This window comes from Sinocyclocheilus grahami, unplaced genomic scaffold (genome assembly GCF_001515645.1).
Source record: "Sinocyclocheilus grahami isolate Dianchi unplaced genomic scaffold, SAMN03320097.WGS_v1.1 scaffold294.1, whole genome shotgun sequence".
NCBI classification, from domain to species: Eukaryota; Metazoa; Chordata; class Actinopteri; order Cypriniformes; family Cyprinidae; genus Sinocyclocheilus; species Sinocyclocheilus grahami.
Window position 1 is genome coordinate 726 of NW_015505473.1, and position 16,387 is coordinate 17,112.

At 34.2% G+C, this 16,387-nt stretch overlaps 1 protein-coding gene across 1 annotated transcript; it reads right to left on the reverse strand.

The window, feature by feature from the left end:
* Nucleotides 1-6,231: 6,231 nt before the first annotated feature.
* LOC107600897 (dual specificity testis-specific protein kinase 1-like) lies at nt 6,232-15,844 on the reverse strand. Its single transcript, XM_016292873.1, has 6 exons — nt 15,628-15,844; nt 14,368-14,489; nt 12,184-12,232; nt 11,776-11,925; nt 7,153-7,326; nt 6,232-6,800 (listed from the first exon to the last, which is right to left on the reverse strand). The coding sequence occupies exons 1-6, from the start codon at nt 15,805-15,807 to the stop codon at nt 6,630-6,632; spliced, it is 846 nt and encodes a 281-aa protein (XP_016148359.1). The 5' UTR covers nt 15,808-15,844; the 3' UTR covers nt 6,232-6,629.
* Between the last annotated feature and the right edge of the window lie 543 nt (nt 15,845-16,387).

Below are 16,387 nucleotides of genomic sequence, written 5' to 3' on the forward strand. Positions count from 1 at the left end.
AAAGTAAGTCTCCAGTCATTGCTGTCAAAGTCTAAGTCGAGTCTCAAGTCTTCTTTAATTATTTCGAGTCAAGTCGCAAGTCATCAAATTTGGGACTGGAGTCCGAGTCAAGTCTCGATTTTCAAGTCAGAATTTTAATTTTTGGGTGAACTGTCCCTTTAATTTGAATGAGCCATTTTGTCAAGCAAAAATGTTGAAGCAGGAAACGGGTCAGCTAACAACAGATTTTGGTAAATGAAACATTGATTTGCGGCATACATCAAAAAAAAAAAAAAGGTCCATTCTTGTTGTATGATTGCTCAACACTTTGTTGATGCAGGTCTTTTACATTGAGGACTGTTTAGATGTTGTAAGAATGCAGTAAACAATTAAGTTCAGTTCACAGATGCCCCTTTCACTCTATTGCTTGTGACCTCAGTTTACCCTAGAAAACTGCTGACATGCCACATCTAAGGTTTATTTAGTAGCACACTGTTAAAGCCCACTAATATTAATTCTACTGGACAGTAAAACAGTTAGTTGTGCACTAATCGTGTGTCAGGGTTCGGGCCTACAAAAAATGTCTTGCTAAATTCTCTGTTGATCTTAGGAACGCTTAATACTCAGAGACAGATGTGTTGTTAAATTCATGCTTTTTTTTTTTTACTCAGCCTCATTTTTATTAGTATATTAAGTTTTGATATTATTAGGGCAAGTGTACTTAGGATGTGTTTCAATGAATCACTTGTATGACAGCCTTGTACTGAGAGACACTGATTGCATTTCCCATATAATGAGGCCTGCATCAATATATTTGCCACGTTCAGTTACACCAGGGTCATTTACAACCGCCATAAGAACATATTTCCCAGCAGAAATGACACCCACTTACCATCACCCACATGCATTTCCTCGCAGCCCTGTCGCGTGTTCCTCTGGCTGTAAACACTTCCGTCACAAATCATACGTGCTGTTTACCACCAAGTGCTCTCGTTTCACACTGCTGGTGGCCTCCAAATGGATTTTATTTTCCTTCATTTTCCATGATCATAACAACATTACCTGGGCCATGTCTCTTAGAGGACTGGCTCAGTGAAGATCGAACTTTCGAGAGCACAGCATTGTCAGAACGGTAAATCCATGGCCTTCAAGTCACATCAATTACAGAGGAGAGCACGGGCAGTAATGCAGACACCTATATCAGAGAAACCAAGCAGGAACCCTGAACTGTACCTGAATACTAATGACCAAAATAAGCAATCCTCCATTCACACACAGTAGGACACAAATCAGACTTGTTTTCGTCATGCCCAAGTACTTATCATATTGAGTTACTGTCACGATTTGATTTAAGTAGAGCTTTTTAATGTAGCCTAAAGGAGTTTAATAAGGACGTATTGATTTTTGATGGATTTTGCTTAATTGCATTATCGGAAATGTCAAAAAACCTGAAAACGAATCAATGTGCTTTTATTGGTTTAAATATGCTTTTAATGGATATTGTATGTAATAAATCAAATAAATATAAAAAGAAATGAAAGAATAAGTAAATAAAAGTTGAAAAGTATAATAATAAATGTAAAAAAAATACAGAAAATAATACCGGAAAAGGGTAATAAAAATAAAGGAAAAGAGTAAAAATAAAAGAAATTAATTCAGGATTAAATGTTATTACAAATGAACTATATTTGTTTTTGCCCAGTCATTTATTTCTTTATTTATTTTCATGTTATTACATTTATTCATTCATTCTGCAGGTTTGGTCCTCCATAATATTGCTCAACTGTGTTTCAATAAATGTAAAAAAACTTGAAAACTAATCAGTATTCTTTTATTGGTGTAACTAATAAACTAGATATATACATATATGAATGTAACCAAGCACCATATACACAAATAGAGTCAGGAATAATACAAACAGTTCAATTAAACTCAGTAAACAAAATAGATTCTGGTTTAGAAAGACTAGTAGAAAACTGTAAGTCAAACTTTACAATTTTACCAAAAAATTATACAAAATTATACAAAATTTAGAAACAAACTATACTTCACCAGAAAATTGTAAGACAGACAAACTTTACGATTTGTCCAGAAAAACACTTTAACAAACTTTAGAATCTATATTTCACCACAAAATTGCAACACAAACTTTACAATCTATATTTCATTAAAAAATGTAATGCAAACATTATGATTTCACAAGAAAATTATACGAAACACTTTACGAACTATATTTCACCACAAAATTGCAACACAAACTTTACAAAATATAAACTATATTTCACCATATAATTGCAACACAAACTTTATGAACAATTTATATTTCACCACAAAAATTTGACAAACTTTACGATTTCACCAGAAAAATGATACGAAACACTTTACAAACTATACATTTCACCACAAAATTGCAACACAAAATTTTGTGGTGAAATATAGATTGTAAAGTTTGTGTTGCAATTTTGTGGAGAATTATAGTTTATAAGGTGTTTTGTATAATTCTCTGGTGAAATCGTAAAGTTTGTCTTAACATTTTCTGGTGAAATATAGATTGACAAACTTTACGATTTCACCAGAGAATTATACAAAACACTTTACACACTATATTTCAAAACAAAATTGCAACACAAACTTTACAAACAATTTATTCACCACAAAATTTTAAGACAAACTTTATGATTTCACCAGAGAATTATACAAAATACCTTATATAAAATATAATTCTCAACAAAATTGCAACACAAACTTTACAATCTATATTTCACCACAAAATTGCAACGCAAACTTTACAAACAACCTATATTTCACCAGAAAATTTAGACAAACTTTACAATTTTACTACAAAATTACACAAAACACCTTCCAAACTATAACTCACCACAAAATTGCAACACAAACTTTACAAACAATCTATATTTCACCACAAAATTGCAACGCAAACTTTACAAACAACCTATATTTCACCAGAAAATTTAGACAAACTTTACAATTTTACTACAAAATTACACAAAACACCTTCCAAACTATAACTCACCACAAAATTGCAACACAAACTTTACAAACAATCTATATTTAAAAAATGTAATGCAAACATTATGATTTCACAAGAAAATTATACGAAACACTTTACGAACTATATTTCACCACAAAATTGCAACACAAACTTTACAATATATAAACTATATTTCACCATATAATTGCAACACAAACTTTATGAACAATTTATATTTCACCACAAAAATTTGACAAACTTTACGATTTCACCAGAAAAATTATACGAAACACTTTACAAACTATACATTTCACCACAAAATTGCAACACAAAATTTTGTGGTGAAATATAGATTGTAAAGTTTGTGTTGCAATTTTGTGGTGAAATATAGATTGTAAAGTTTGTGTTGCAATTTTGTGGTGAAATATAGATTGTAAAGTTTGTGTTGCAATTTTGTGGTGAAATATAGATTGTAAAGTTTGTGTTGCAATTTTGTGGTGAAATATAGATTCTAAAGTTTGTTAAAGTGATTTTCCGGACAAATCGTAAAGTTTGTCTGTCTTACAATTTTCTGGTGAAGTATAGTTTGTTTCTAAATTTTGTATAATTTTGTATAATTTTTTGGTAAAATTGTAAAGTTTGACTTACAGTTTTCTGGTAACATACAGTTTGTTTGTAAAGTTTGTTTTGCAATTTTCTGGTTCCTTTGCTTATTTTTGCTTGCTTTCTTTCCTCATACCACATTGAAAGATGTGAGATAAAATCTTCTACATGTGGAATCTTGTTTTTGTCAATCCAGAACTGCCTGATCCGCGTGACCTCGCGTGGCAGGGAGGCCGTGGTCACAGACTTCGGGCTGGCCAGAGAAGTGGGGGATCTGCCTGCAAATGACCCTGACAGGAAGTTGTCTCTGGTGGGGTCGGCCTTCTGGATGGCGCCTGAAATGCTTAGAGGAGAGCCGTACGACCGCAAGGTACTGAGAACAGAATGCTGTACCAATAAAATGAGAGGGACAACTTTGAAAAGGAAAGTGTAAAATAGGACATTTAGGGTTGGATAGTCTTTTTGCCGAAAATTTAATTAGTATTGATTTACTGACAGATTTCACATCAATACACATAACCTTTTGCAGTTGCATCTTAATTAAAAATGAACCTTCTGATTTGATGCCAACCTTAGTAGGTCAGGGCTGAGGTACAGATTAGGAAAGTCATTTATAATGAGTAACAGACACAATAAACTGTGAGCTGTTTTTGCTTCATTGAGAGAGCTGATGTTTATTAGAGACCGAACTGAACCTCAGCTGTGTTTCTGTTTAATCATAGGTGGATGTCTTCTCTTTTGGGATCATGTTGTGTGAGATCTTAGCAAGAATCCCTGCCGACCCAGAAGTGCTGCCCAGGACGAAGGTAAACACACAAAGAAAACAGTTTCTACACCTTTTTTCAGCATATGCAAATGAATACTACTTCATGTACAATACACAGATTGCATAATTTAGCACTTGCTAGCTCTGGGATGGTTACATACAACCCTTAAGGGAGGCTTGTTATGTCGCGTGAATTAATATGGTTCTCTTTCCTGCATTGGGGATGAAAGTAAGGTCAGACAGAGTGATTGCGTTCTGGTGTACAGCAGTGTGGTCATTTACGCTTCATTAATGCTGATGGACAGCCGATGATGTCTGGAGGGGAGAGAACAGATAGATCTGATCTAGGTCAAGGGAACCATCGCACGGATATTTAGATTCTTTAGTATGGATTTATTCATCGTGCTCTTCTGTCACATTAAGGATAATGATTTTCTGGTCCATCTACATTTTCACTGTAGTTGTTAATATATGTATGAGACTAAAGACACGTGGTTGTCACGTATACGCTACCAGTCAAAAGATTTTGTTCAGGTTTTTAAAAAGAAGTGTATTATGCTCATCAAGGCTGCATTTATTTGATTAAAAAAAGTACAGTTTGCTTTGACCTTCCTAATTGCGATAGTTCGTTTGTAAGGTTTGTCTGTACTTTTGTAGTGATGTGTTTAAAGTTACTTGCAAAGTGTAATCTTGTAATTTCCAGGTGAAATACAGTTCGTTTATAGTTTCTTCATATCTTCTGGTGAGATTTAATTTATTTGTAAGGTGTGTGTTTTTTGATGAAGTACAGTTTGTAAAGTTTGTGCTGCAATTTTATGATGAAATATATCGTTTGTAAAGTTTTTAGTAATTTTGTGGTAAAATCATAGTTTGTGTTGCAATTTTTTGGAGAATGATAGTTTAAAAGGTGTTTTGTATAATTCTCTGGTGAAATCGTAAAGTTTGTCTTAACATTTTCTGGTGAAATATAGATTGACAAACTTTACGATTTCACCAGAGAATTATACAAAACACTTTACACACTATATTTCAAAACAAAATTGCAACACAAACTTTACAAACAATTTATTCACCACAAAATTTTAAAACAAACTTTATGATTTCACCAGAGAATTATGCAAAATACCTTATATAAAATATAATTCTCAACAAAATTGCAACACAAACTTTACAAACAATTTATTCACCACAAAATTTTAAAACAAACTTTATGATTTCACCAGAGAATTATGCAAAATACCTTATATAAAATATAATTCTCAACAAAATTGCAACACAAACTTTACAATCTATATTTCACCACAGAATTGCAACGCAAACTTTACAAACAACCTATATTTCACCAGAAAATTTTGACAAACTTTACAATTTTACTACAAAATTACACAAAACACCTTCCAAACTATAACTCACCACAAAATTGCAACACAAACTTTACAAACAATCTATATTTCACCAGAAAATTTTAAGACAAACTTTATTATTTCACCAGAGAATTATACAAAACACCTTTTAAACTATCATTCTCCAAAAAATTGCAACACAAACTATGATTTTACCACAAAATTACTAAAAACTTTACAAACGATATATTTCATCATAAAATTGCAGCACAAACTTTACAAACTGTACTTCATCAAAAAACACACACCTTACAAATAAATTAAATCTCACCAGAAGATATGAAGAAACTATAAACGAACTGTATTTCACCTGGAAATTACAAGATTACACTTTGCAAGTAACTTTAAACACATCACTACAAAAGTACAGACAAACCTTACAAACGAACTATCGCAATTAGGAAGGTCAAAGCAAACTGTACTTTTTTTAATCAAATAAATGCAGCCTTGATGAGCATAATACACTTCTTTTTAAAAACCTGAACAAAATCTTTTGACTGGTAGCGTATACGTGACAACCACGTGTCTTTAGTCTCATACATATATTAACAACTACAGTGAAAATGTAGATGGACCAGAAAATCATTATCCTTAATGTGACAGAAGAGCACGATGAATAAATCCATACTAAAGAATCTAAATATCCGTGCGATGGTTCCCTTGACCTAGATCAGATCTATCTGTTCTCTCCCCTCCAGACATCATCGGCTGTCCATCAGCATTAATGAAGCGTAAATGACCACACTGCTGTACACCAGAACGCAATCACTCTGTCTGACCTTACTTTCATCCCCAATGCAGGAAAGAGAACCATATTAATTCACGCGACATAACAAGCCTCCCTTAAGGGTTGTATGTAACCATCCCAGAGCTAGCAAGTGCTAAATTATGCAATCTGTGTATTGTACATGAAGTAGTATTCATTTGCATATGCTGAAAAAAGGTGTAGAAACTGTTTTCTTTGTGTGTTTACCTTCGTCCTGGGCAGCACTTCTGGGTCGGCAGGGATTCTTGCTAAGATCTCACACAACATGATCCCAAAAGAGAAGACATCCACCTATGATTAAACAGAAACACAGCTGAGGTTCAGTTCGGTCTCTAATAAACATCAGCTCTCTCAATGAAGCAAAAACAGCTCACAGTTTATTGTGTCTGTTACTCATTATAAATGACTTTCCTAATCTGTACCTCAGCCCTGACCTACTAAGGTTGGCATCAAATCAGAAGGTTCATTTTTAATTAAGATGCAACTGCAAAAGGTTATGTGTATTGATGTGAAATCTGTCAGTAAATCAATACTAATTAAATTTTCGGCAAAAAGACTATCCAACCCTAAATGTCCTATTTTACACTTTCCTTTTCAAAGTTGTCCCTCTCATTTTATTGGTACAGCATTCTGTTCTCAGTACCTTGCGGTCGTACGGCTCTCCTCTAAGCATTTCAGGCGCCATCCAGAAGGCCGACCCCACCAGAGACAACTTCCTGTCAGGGTCATTTGCAGGCAGATCCCCCACTTCTCTGGCCAGCCCGAAGTCTGTGACCACGGCCTCCCTGCCACGCGAGGTCACGCGGATCAGGCAGTTCTGGATTGACAAAAACAAGATTCCACATGTAGAAGATTTTATCTCACATCTTTCAATGTGGTATGAGGAAAGAAAGCAAGCAAAAATAAGCAAAGGAAAAAAGTATAAGGAAGATTTTTCACCATCTTACCAAAACGACAGAGTCATCTTACAACCCACAATTTTTCCAAACAGAACTACAAAGCAGCACAATTACAGTATTGTGCCACAAGATGGAAGTATTGCTCCACAGGAAGATTGAGCACTAAGAAATTGTCTTTCACTCATTTGAAAGTGAATGGTTGTAATGGCGTCTCTATTACAAAATCCCCTAGAGCCTAAAGAAAAACCCAGACATTGCCTGACCATTTAATTATTCAAATCTGGTGTCATGGACAGTTTTTCATCAGCACAAAGCTGTGGAGTTCAAGTTCTTGAGCTTTAAAGTTCCCGTTTTCCTCTATTTTAAACAGAACGTCAAGGCTCTAACATACACTCTAAAAAAAATGCTGGGTTAAAAACAACCCAATAGCTGGGTTTGTCCCTTTTTAACCCAGCGCTGGGTTATATTTAACCCAGCATTTTTTAGAGTGTATGATTGGACTAATAATATATAATAGTATGCAATAAATATAACTATAAACAATATTTAAATGATAATAATAATAATAATCATCATCATTATTACACAGAATTTTTTACACAATGTAACAAATTTCACTTGAATTTTTATGTTTCTTCAGTAATTCTGTGGTGTTCGTTATTATTGCAGTGCACTATTTATTTTCACGTATTAGCATTTTGGTCAGGCCAATTATGGAACTTCTATCATTAATTATGAAACATTGATTTAGTACAGATACGTTTTTATACTAATTTAGCATGTTTTTTTAAAGATATTTTGCTTTCGCAAGGATAGGAACATTCTAGAACATTCTGGAATATTCTAGTGCTTTCTGGAACATTCCAGAAACACTGTGGGACTACTCATAAAAGACCAAATCATCCAACATACACACGACTCACTTTTGGTAACTGTTTATGTACTTTTTATGCATGAGAAACAACAAATTAGCTTGTATAAGTGGACAGCATATTTTTTTAGTTTGATACACAAAAGGTAATGTGATTTTCGCATTCAGCATGTAAAATTTCATAAAGAAACATTAAAAATAAAAGCGAAACAAAACTTTTATAAAAGATTTGTTTCGCAGTGCTATAGATATATTCATTTCTTTCAATTAATTGATATCTTATCTAATAATAATCATTTAAATATTATTATAAACAATGTATAATAATACATATACAATGTAATAATTGGGTTGCATAAACAATTATATTATAATAGATACATTTATTTAATTCATTATACTATATAATAATAATAATGATATAATTATTACTAAACCATATTTAATAATAATGATGTTGCTTGTTAATGAACCCATTTATATTCTATATCTTTAACAACAAAAACAACAATAATAATAATAACTATAAAATGTAATAATTGAGCTTATTAATAATTAAATACATAATTATTATAATTTTTTAGTACCCTAAAGTTAACTTTTACTTGAGTTTTACTAAATCTTCTCTTGCCCATGTTACTCAATGAATGTGTGTAATCAAGTGAACTTAATTTAGTGTAATTTACCGGAGTTCTTTTAATGAAACAAAGTGTCAAATCAGCTTTACTTGACAAGCATTTTGTTCAGTCAATGCATCAGTAACATTAGTGAGTAAAATGCACAAATTGATAAATATGATGTGGAAAGGTGAGAGCAAACTCTCTGACTTCAACTCAAATTAAAGCACACACAGTATTCTTTCACCAGAGCATCAGGTAGAGACATACATCAATGGGACATCGGTGAGAATATGCAATGAGTGTGGTATCGTGCTCTGAGGTTTCATGTGTGGCAGTAACAGTACCCATGTATTTTAAGTAAACCCATTGACATAAGGCAGCTATACAACCACATGTAACCTCTGGTGTGGAAATTTGAACCTGCTGTGTTATGCAAGCAGAACGAGTAATGTTTTACCTCCACAATGTGTAATGGCTTGTAAACTATAGAAGCAATATTTGTGCTATGGACTTCATGTGGCTTGTTCAGGTTATGTTCAAGTGAGTGTATTTTCTTTTCCTGGTGGATGATAAAAGCTAAAAAAAAAATCCCTCAGACTTGCAATGGGCCAGTAAACAACCACCAACACATTAGCAACGACACAGCATTGTGGCAATGAGTTTACTTTAGCATGGACATACATTTTCTTCAGAAAATGTACAAATCTAGTTATAAAACATAAACACTGTTTAAAAATGGCAAAGCTAAGTTATGTCTCTGCTTGTGAGCAGGGTGAGAGGATAAAAGCTTGACAGTTGACAGGAGTCAGCGGGTCATTACTTATGAGAGCGAGAAGAAAGGAAATGAGAAAAAAAGGTTAGCGAGTGAAAGCAGCCGCAGTCTGGAGTTTATGGAATGGTAAATGCTGGCTACAGCATTAGCATAATAAAGGTCTGACCTCCCCATCTCTGTTCAAACACACAGGCCTGTGCTCACTGCAGCCTGGCAACTGCCACATTCAAACCTGTCAAGACCATGACTGTTTTTCTCTGCTTACAGCTTTATGGGGTACAGGTGCCCTTCCCAAAATGCAACAAAATTCTTGTCTTTTAGTCATTTCAACAATATGAGTGAGGGTGTCTCATACTTTTAATACTTTTATTTACCATGGATGCACTAAACTGATTAAAAGTGACAGTAATAGTGTTGCCAAAGATTTCTATTTTAAACAAATCAGTTTTTTTGAACTTTCTATTCATCATCCTGAAAAAAATATATCACGGTTTCCACAATAACAGTAATACTTGAGCTCACATCTCCGAAAACGTCGGAGCAAAATTTCAAATAGACGTTATCTTTATTAACAAACCGCATATTTAAAGTCTAAACAAGTATATTCTCGACTAAAAACTCTTAAAACTACATTCCGTGACAAAAACAGTATTATTAATAAAATCATAATGGATGTGAGCATCTGACATCAGGCTCTCTTTGAGAAATACTGCAAGCGGAGTGATACAACGGTGAAACAGTTAGAGTTCTGTTATCACTAGAATATCGCACCGCTGGAAAAGGCTCTCAGCCAATTAGATTCGAGGACCAGAAAGAACAGTTTTTACTGTATTTTTAATCAAATAAATGCAGCTTCGGTGAACATAAGAGAAAAAAATCTTACAGACCCCAAACTTTAAAACGCCTGTGTATTTACAGTGGGATTTTCAATAGGAAGGATTTCCTGATATGTTTTTTCCTTCACTGGATTTCTATAAACACATTCTGAAGAAAAACATGAAGCATCACTCTTATTTTCCCCAGGGCTGATCCTGTTCCTTTACAAAACACGTTTCCTTCAGGACACAATGTTCTTTACTAAAAAATGTTGAAATACCTTGGCCCGTGGTGTGAGAATGGTCACAGTGGAGGCATGTGGCACAGTTTTTCATGTTCTGTGCGTTTCGGTATTAAGCACGTTATCTGCGTTCCATCACTCTGCTATTGTGTTCATAAGCAATGAATGGAAACCATAACTGAAGTAAATCTACAGAAACCAAAGTCTTTCACTCAAGATAATGTCAAGCACTCTGAGTTTTACACATTGAAAACCTCACACTGAGAGCTACTTGTCACAAAATGGCGGTAATTTTTTTTTCCCAAACGCGAATAAAAGCCAAATAGATATTTTTGCACACATACTACCTATAAAATGCTTTAAATTCATCGCAGAATTTACATAAGCAAATAACCTTTTCCAGAACTAACTTCACTTTAGTTGGTTAAAAGGTAATGGCTAAAATGAGTTACGTTAGAATATGTATAGAAATAGTGCGGATATCACTTTTATATTTCTCTAATGCACTGAAATGAATTTTTATTTAAAATGTATTTTTCTATTTTAATAGATTTTAAATATGGCGTAAGCATCTAGATACCTTTGGGGCCACTGTGTAAGTATGACAATCTTCACTTTGTAAGATTATGGGAGATAATATAATGTTTATCTCACAACTGATATCAGAAACTAAACTGTAAGCAATAAAAAAAAAATTAGGTTATTATGAGAAAGGAGGAAATGGACACAAGCGAAGTGTGCTAAATACCAGTTAAACACTTAAATCTGTGGTATTATCCGCATATATGGTACTCGCTGAATCATGTATTGAACACGTTTTGTTCAAAACATGACTCAAGTCAGGCAAGCTAATAGAACATTAGACGTAAAAAAACATTAGCAGAAATTTCAATGACAAATGTCTGTCATTAGCTATAAATGGAAGGCGTGTTCTTGGCACACACCTTCAAATCTAGGTTGAACACTGCAAGGTGATATTTCATAATATATCTTTGCCATAATTGCTCAACTTTGATCCCTAAAGTCTGCCAACTCACTCGTCCTCACCTTAGAGTTGAGATCTCTGTGGTAGATGTTCTTGTAGTGGAGATAGGTCATTCCTCGGCTGATATCACAGCCCAGTTCGATCTTCTCTCTCCAGCAGAGGTTGACGTCATGCCTGGCCAGCAGCTCCTCCAGACAGCCTCCGCTCACATACTAGGTGGAGGAGGGAACGACATGAGATTATAAAACACTTTGTATTATGATTTATACAGTGAAAATGCAGCTCACATTTGCAGCATGTTAAATCAGGAAAACTTTTTCTTTGTAGAAAATGATATACTCTTGACACATTAGAAAAACATAATGGTGAGTCACTGCATGTGTCATGAGACTTTCTGGGCAGCACGTTGAGAAGGCAAAAGACTGGATATGCTGAATTGTGAATACTAAATCCTAAAAGTTGCCACCCACCTCAAGAATTGGGTACAGCTTGTTATCCTTGACACAGATCCCCAGGTACCTACAGAATGAAAATCACAGTACTTTACTTTATCCATCTGAGAACTGAGGAATTATGCAAAGTTTAGAGGTTTGCATAGGTAGTGACATAAATGACAGAATGACAAATCATTCAATCAGCACCTGTGAACTTTATACATCTGCGTAAATTTTCATCATAACCCTTTATATTGACTTGAGATCAATTTGAAACTCATAAATGAAACAAATTAGTAGTGCAAATACATTTTCAACCAAATGTAAGTAATGCCTATCTAAAACTCCCTGCTATATCATGATAGGGCAGTTAAAAGGGCATTGCTATGCAGTTGCATACTCAAACTCAAAGCTCTGTTCTGGGTAGTCAAAGGAAGCCACATTTTATGATATTATGGTCTCTAGATATGGTCTGAATACAAAGGGTTAAATGTTAGTTCTTACCTAAGTATGAGCACACAGGGATATTCAAATTCTGGCTGATCCCTAAACATTATTTTCATGTTATTAATGATCATTGATATTAAAATAAATAAATATATATATATATATAATATAATATTGTCTAAATATATTAAAAATAAAACAAGAATTGCAAATCAAAATTTTTAAACGCTACAGGTGTGCAGTATGAAAATGGATATTCATATGGAAATTTGTTAAAGACATAAATGGTGTTATTAAATTATTAATGTTCTTGAAGATTAACTTTTGTGAGTGTTAGTTGACAGGAAAGGTCATCTAACAATAAAAATATTAAAAATTAACCTTTAATCGTCCCTTGATTTGAGCAACGTTAAAGTCCCTTGGGGTCAGATAGACCCCAAACATTTACAGAGCGATTGCATAAGGAAATATAAATTTTTTATATGACAAACTATATATCATTTTTTAAATTTACTTCTCAGCTATACATTTATGCTGTGTTTTTGTGGATATTTGGTAGTTTTTTTTACCTATTTACTGCACAAATACTCAACTATGCCATAAATTGGCCAACAAAATTTTTTTTTTTTTTATGAAAAAATCCCTTAAATCATGACCTAAATTAAATATAAAAGGTTTCTGGAAGTTGGCCCATGTGTTAGGGATAGAATACTGCCATTTGCAGGTTAGAGGAAAATCTTTAAGTATTATAGTTAAAGAAAGAAAGTGCTATGACCACATATATCCAGCAGAGGTCCATAGGGACTCATTCATTTTCAGTTCAGTTTCAAGTCCAGTTTTCTTCATGTTTCAACTTCTCCTCACAACTTTATTATATATATTTTGTGTATATATATATAATAAAAAAATCTGTATTTTTTTATTTATTTTTGTTGTTGTCTGATATATTTAGAATTGTTTGCTTTTGCAAATTATTATACATAAATTTGCAGAAATGTTACAAGTCACCACTAAAAGACATGACTGTAATCACATACTATTTATTTCAGAAAATTATTTATCACAAATAAACACTGCATAACCCTCCTCTTCAGATTCCTGGTAATCCTGTTCAAACTCAGTTTCATCTTCTGTGTCATATATATATATTTTTACATTTTCCCATTAATTTTCAATGTGGGGTCAATCTGACCCCAAGGACCTTTAATGGTGATTTTTTTTTACACACCTTTAGAACAACCAAATCAAGTCCCGATTTTTTTGTGTGTGTTTAGATAGATTATTTAGGAAAAGTCACAGAAATTTCATGCCCATGGAATGAAGGGAACACTTTAAAAAAATAAAGGAAAATTCAAATGGGGTCAGCTGGACCCCAGGGACCGATTAAGGGTTAAGATGCACAATTAAATGATAAAAATCCTCTAAATAAAAATAACTAACCTGGTGCAGATATATCATCTATACTTAAAAGTAATACTAATAATGATTGGCAAACATAACTAGAACTCAGTATCTAAAACAATGGCTGTGTGTAGGTAATACAGTCACACAGGCTGATGCTTTTAACATCAGAACACCATCTAAATTGTAGCCATTTCACCGGTTACCTTTGTTCAAGGTCAGCAAAATCTTAACCCAGTCGGGTTTTATTACTCCGTATTAGGCCGACAGAGTCAGAGTTGTTTTCTTCCCATGTTCTGAGTGGGCGCTATGAGCATCAGGCCTGCGTGGGATTGATGGAAGTGATTAATCGTGTGCGCAGAGGCGGCTCACCTCACTATGTTGGGGTGGGAGAGTTTCTGAAGTAGACTGATCTCCCTGACGATGCTGTTCTGATCCACATCATTCTTATAGATCTTCACCACCATCACCTTCTTCGTGGTGCCGTGCATCACCTGCGCGAGGGAGCATTACATCATTATTGCCTCAGCAGCGAGGGCGTTACATACTGTACATACAGTGGGAGTTTCAATAGGAGGGATTTCCTGACACGTTTTTCCTTACTGACATCCTGTAAACACATTCACAACAAAAAGGAGCATCACTCTTTTTTTTCGCCTGGGCTAATTCTGTACAGTACTTGTCTCCTTTAGGACACAATGTTCTTTACAAATGCTGTCATTACTTGGCCTGTGGTGTGAGAATGGTCACAGTGGAGGAATGTGGCACAGTTTTTCACATTCTGTGTATTGATATTAAACACGTTATCTAGGTTCAATCGCTTTGCTATTGTAAAGCTCTGCTGTGATCTAAGGCCTCTCTAAAGTCTTTCCTTCAAGATAGTATCAAATGTTTCACACTATAATAATGGCATTTTTGTGAGTGTTGGCATTACTTGTAACAAAATGCCGTTTGGTTTCTTACAATTGAGGTTAAAGGAACACTGAAGAGATTTTGCAAAACAAGAAAAGTTAGCATATAAATAATGTGGTTACTATAGCTCCCTCAGGCATTTTTTAAAACCATCTAGTTATTTTCTTGTTTGTGAAGGTTTTCAAGATTATCTAAGCTTGACAGGGTGGTGACATATGTGACGTTAAACATGTATTTCTTAGTTGGGTTAAAGACTGTCTGCAGGACGTAGCTTGTTTTTTAGGAGACGACAGACACGTAATGTCTGTAAGGTTCTGTTGTAAGGACTAACAGGGCAGTGACTTCCAGACAAAATGATTAGAAGATTATTTAACATTTTGGCAACAGAATTCGGGTGAGTACATAATCCCTAACAATTATTTATGCTGGAGATACGGAACAAAACCTTTGCTCTTGAAAGACAGCAGGTGGTGGAACGAAAACATTTATCTTGAAGGTCTCAATGCCTTAGATCTCTATGTGCCTCATTTTCACAGCTTTGATTAAATAAGTGCACTTTTGCTACAGGGCAGATTATCTAATCAGGTTCTGTGCTGTTCAATAACCATTATTACACGCCGCCTTTAGGACATTCTAACAATTTTAGCACATTTTTCACAAACTTTCAATCTCCAAACAGTAATTTGTCTCGCTCCTCCATTACTGCCAGGAAACCTTTACCTTGTAGACCTTGGAGAAGAAGCCGGTTCCGACAAGCTCTGCGCTGAAGTCTTCCCAGAACTCTAGCTTGCGGACGGTGGTCCGGAGTCGGTGCCAGCAGTCGGTCTGGCAGTAGGTGTCTGTGGACTCACTGAGCAGCGTGGGACTGACTGGTTCTGGAGTGTCTTCCACCTCACACATCTCGGAGATCTCATCTACAACAGAAAAAGCAGAAGCAGGAGATAAAGCTTAGTTTTACACGGCACAAGAGTAATCAATGCAACCAAGACTTATTTGCAGGAGATGAAAAAAAATCTGTTTTACAATACGAAAAAAAGACTAATAATTCATCACATTATATACAGCCTTAATCATCTGACGTAAGACCAGTTTCACAGTAAAGCCTGCATTTAATGTCCAGGACTACATCTATACAGAGGATAATCCACAGATCAATAAAAAATGCATGCATTTTGATGAAAATGTCAGAACACACAATACCTCAAATAACAATATGCGTTTAAATAAGATACTTACGTCTGGATTAAACATACATTTGCATTGAGTTATTTATTAAATGTGGCCGTTTCATTGCTGTGCTTATGATTATATAAAATAAAAATCTAAATAAATAAATTTTTTAAAAGACTATCATTACTTTATCATAAGACTATTATTTTGTAAAGTACATAGATTTTTAAATTCCATAAAAATGTGTATATAATGATATATAACCTATCGTTATTAACCAAAATATAGATCATAGTAGATCATGATTGCT

What these genes read in the sequence shown, in the direction of transcription:
- LOC107600897 (XM_016292873.1), bottom strand. Translation starts at nt 15,807, where the DNA reads ATGTGTGAGGTGGAAGACACTCCAGAACCAGTCAGTCCCACGCTGCTC. An exon ending in AGCTGTACCCAATTCTTGAG is followed by an intron (nt 11,926 to 12,183) that starts GTGGGTGGCAAC and finishes TCCTCCACCTAG; the next exon opens with TATGTGAGCGGAGGCTGTCT. An exon ending in ACAGAGATCTCAACTCTAAG is followed by an intron (nt 7,327 to 11,775) that starts GTGAGGACGAGT and finishes TTGTCAATCCAG; the next exon opens with AACTGCCTGATCCGCGTGAC.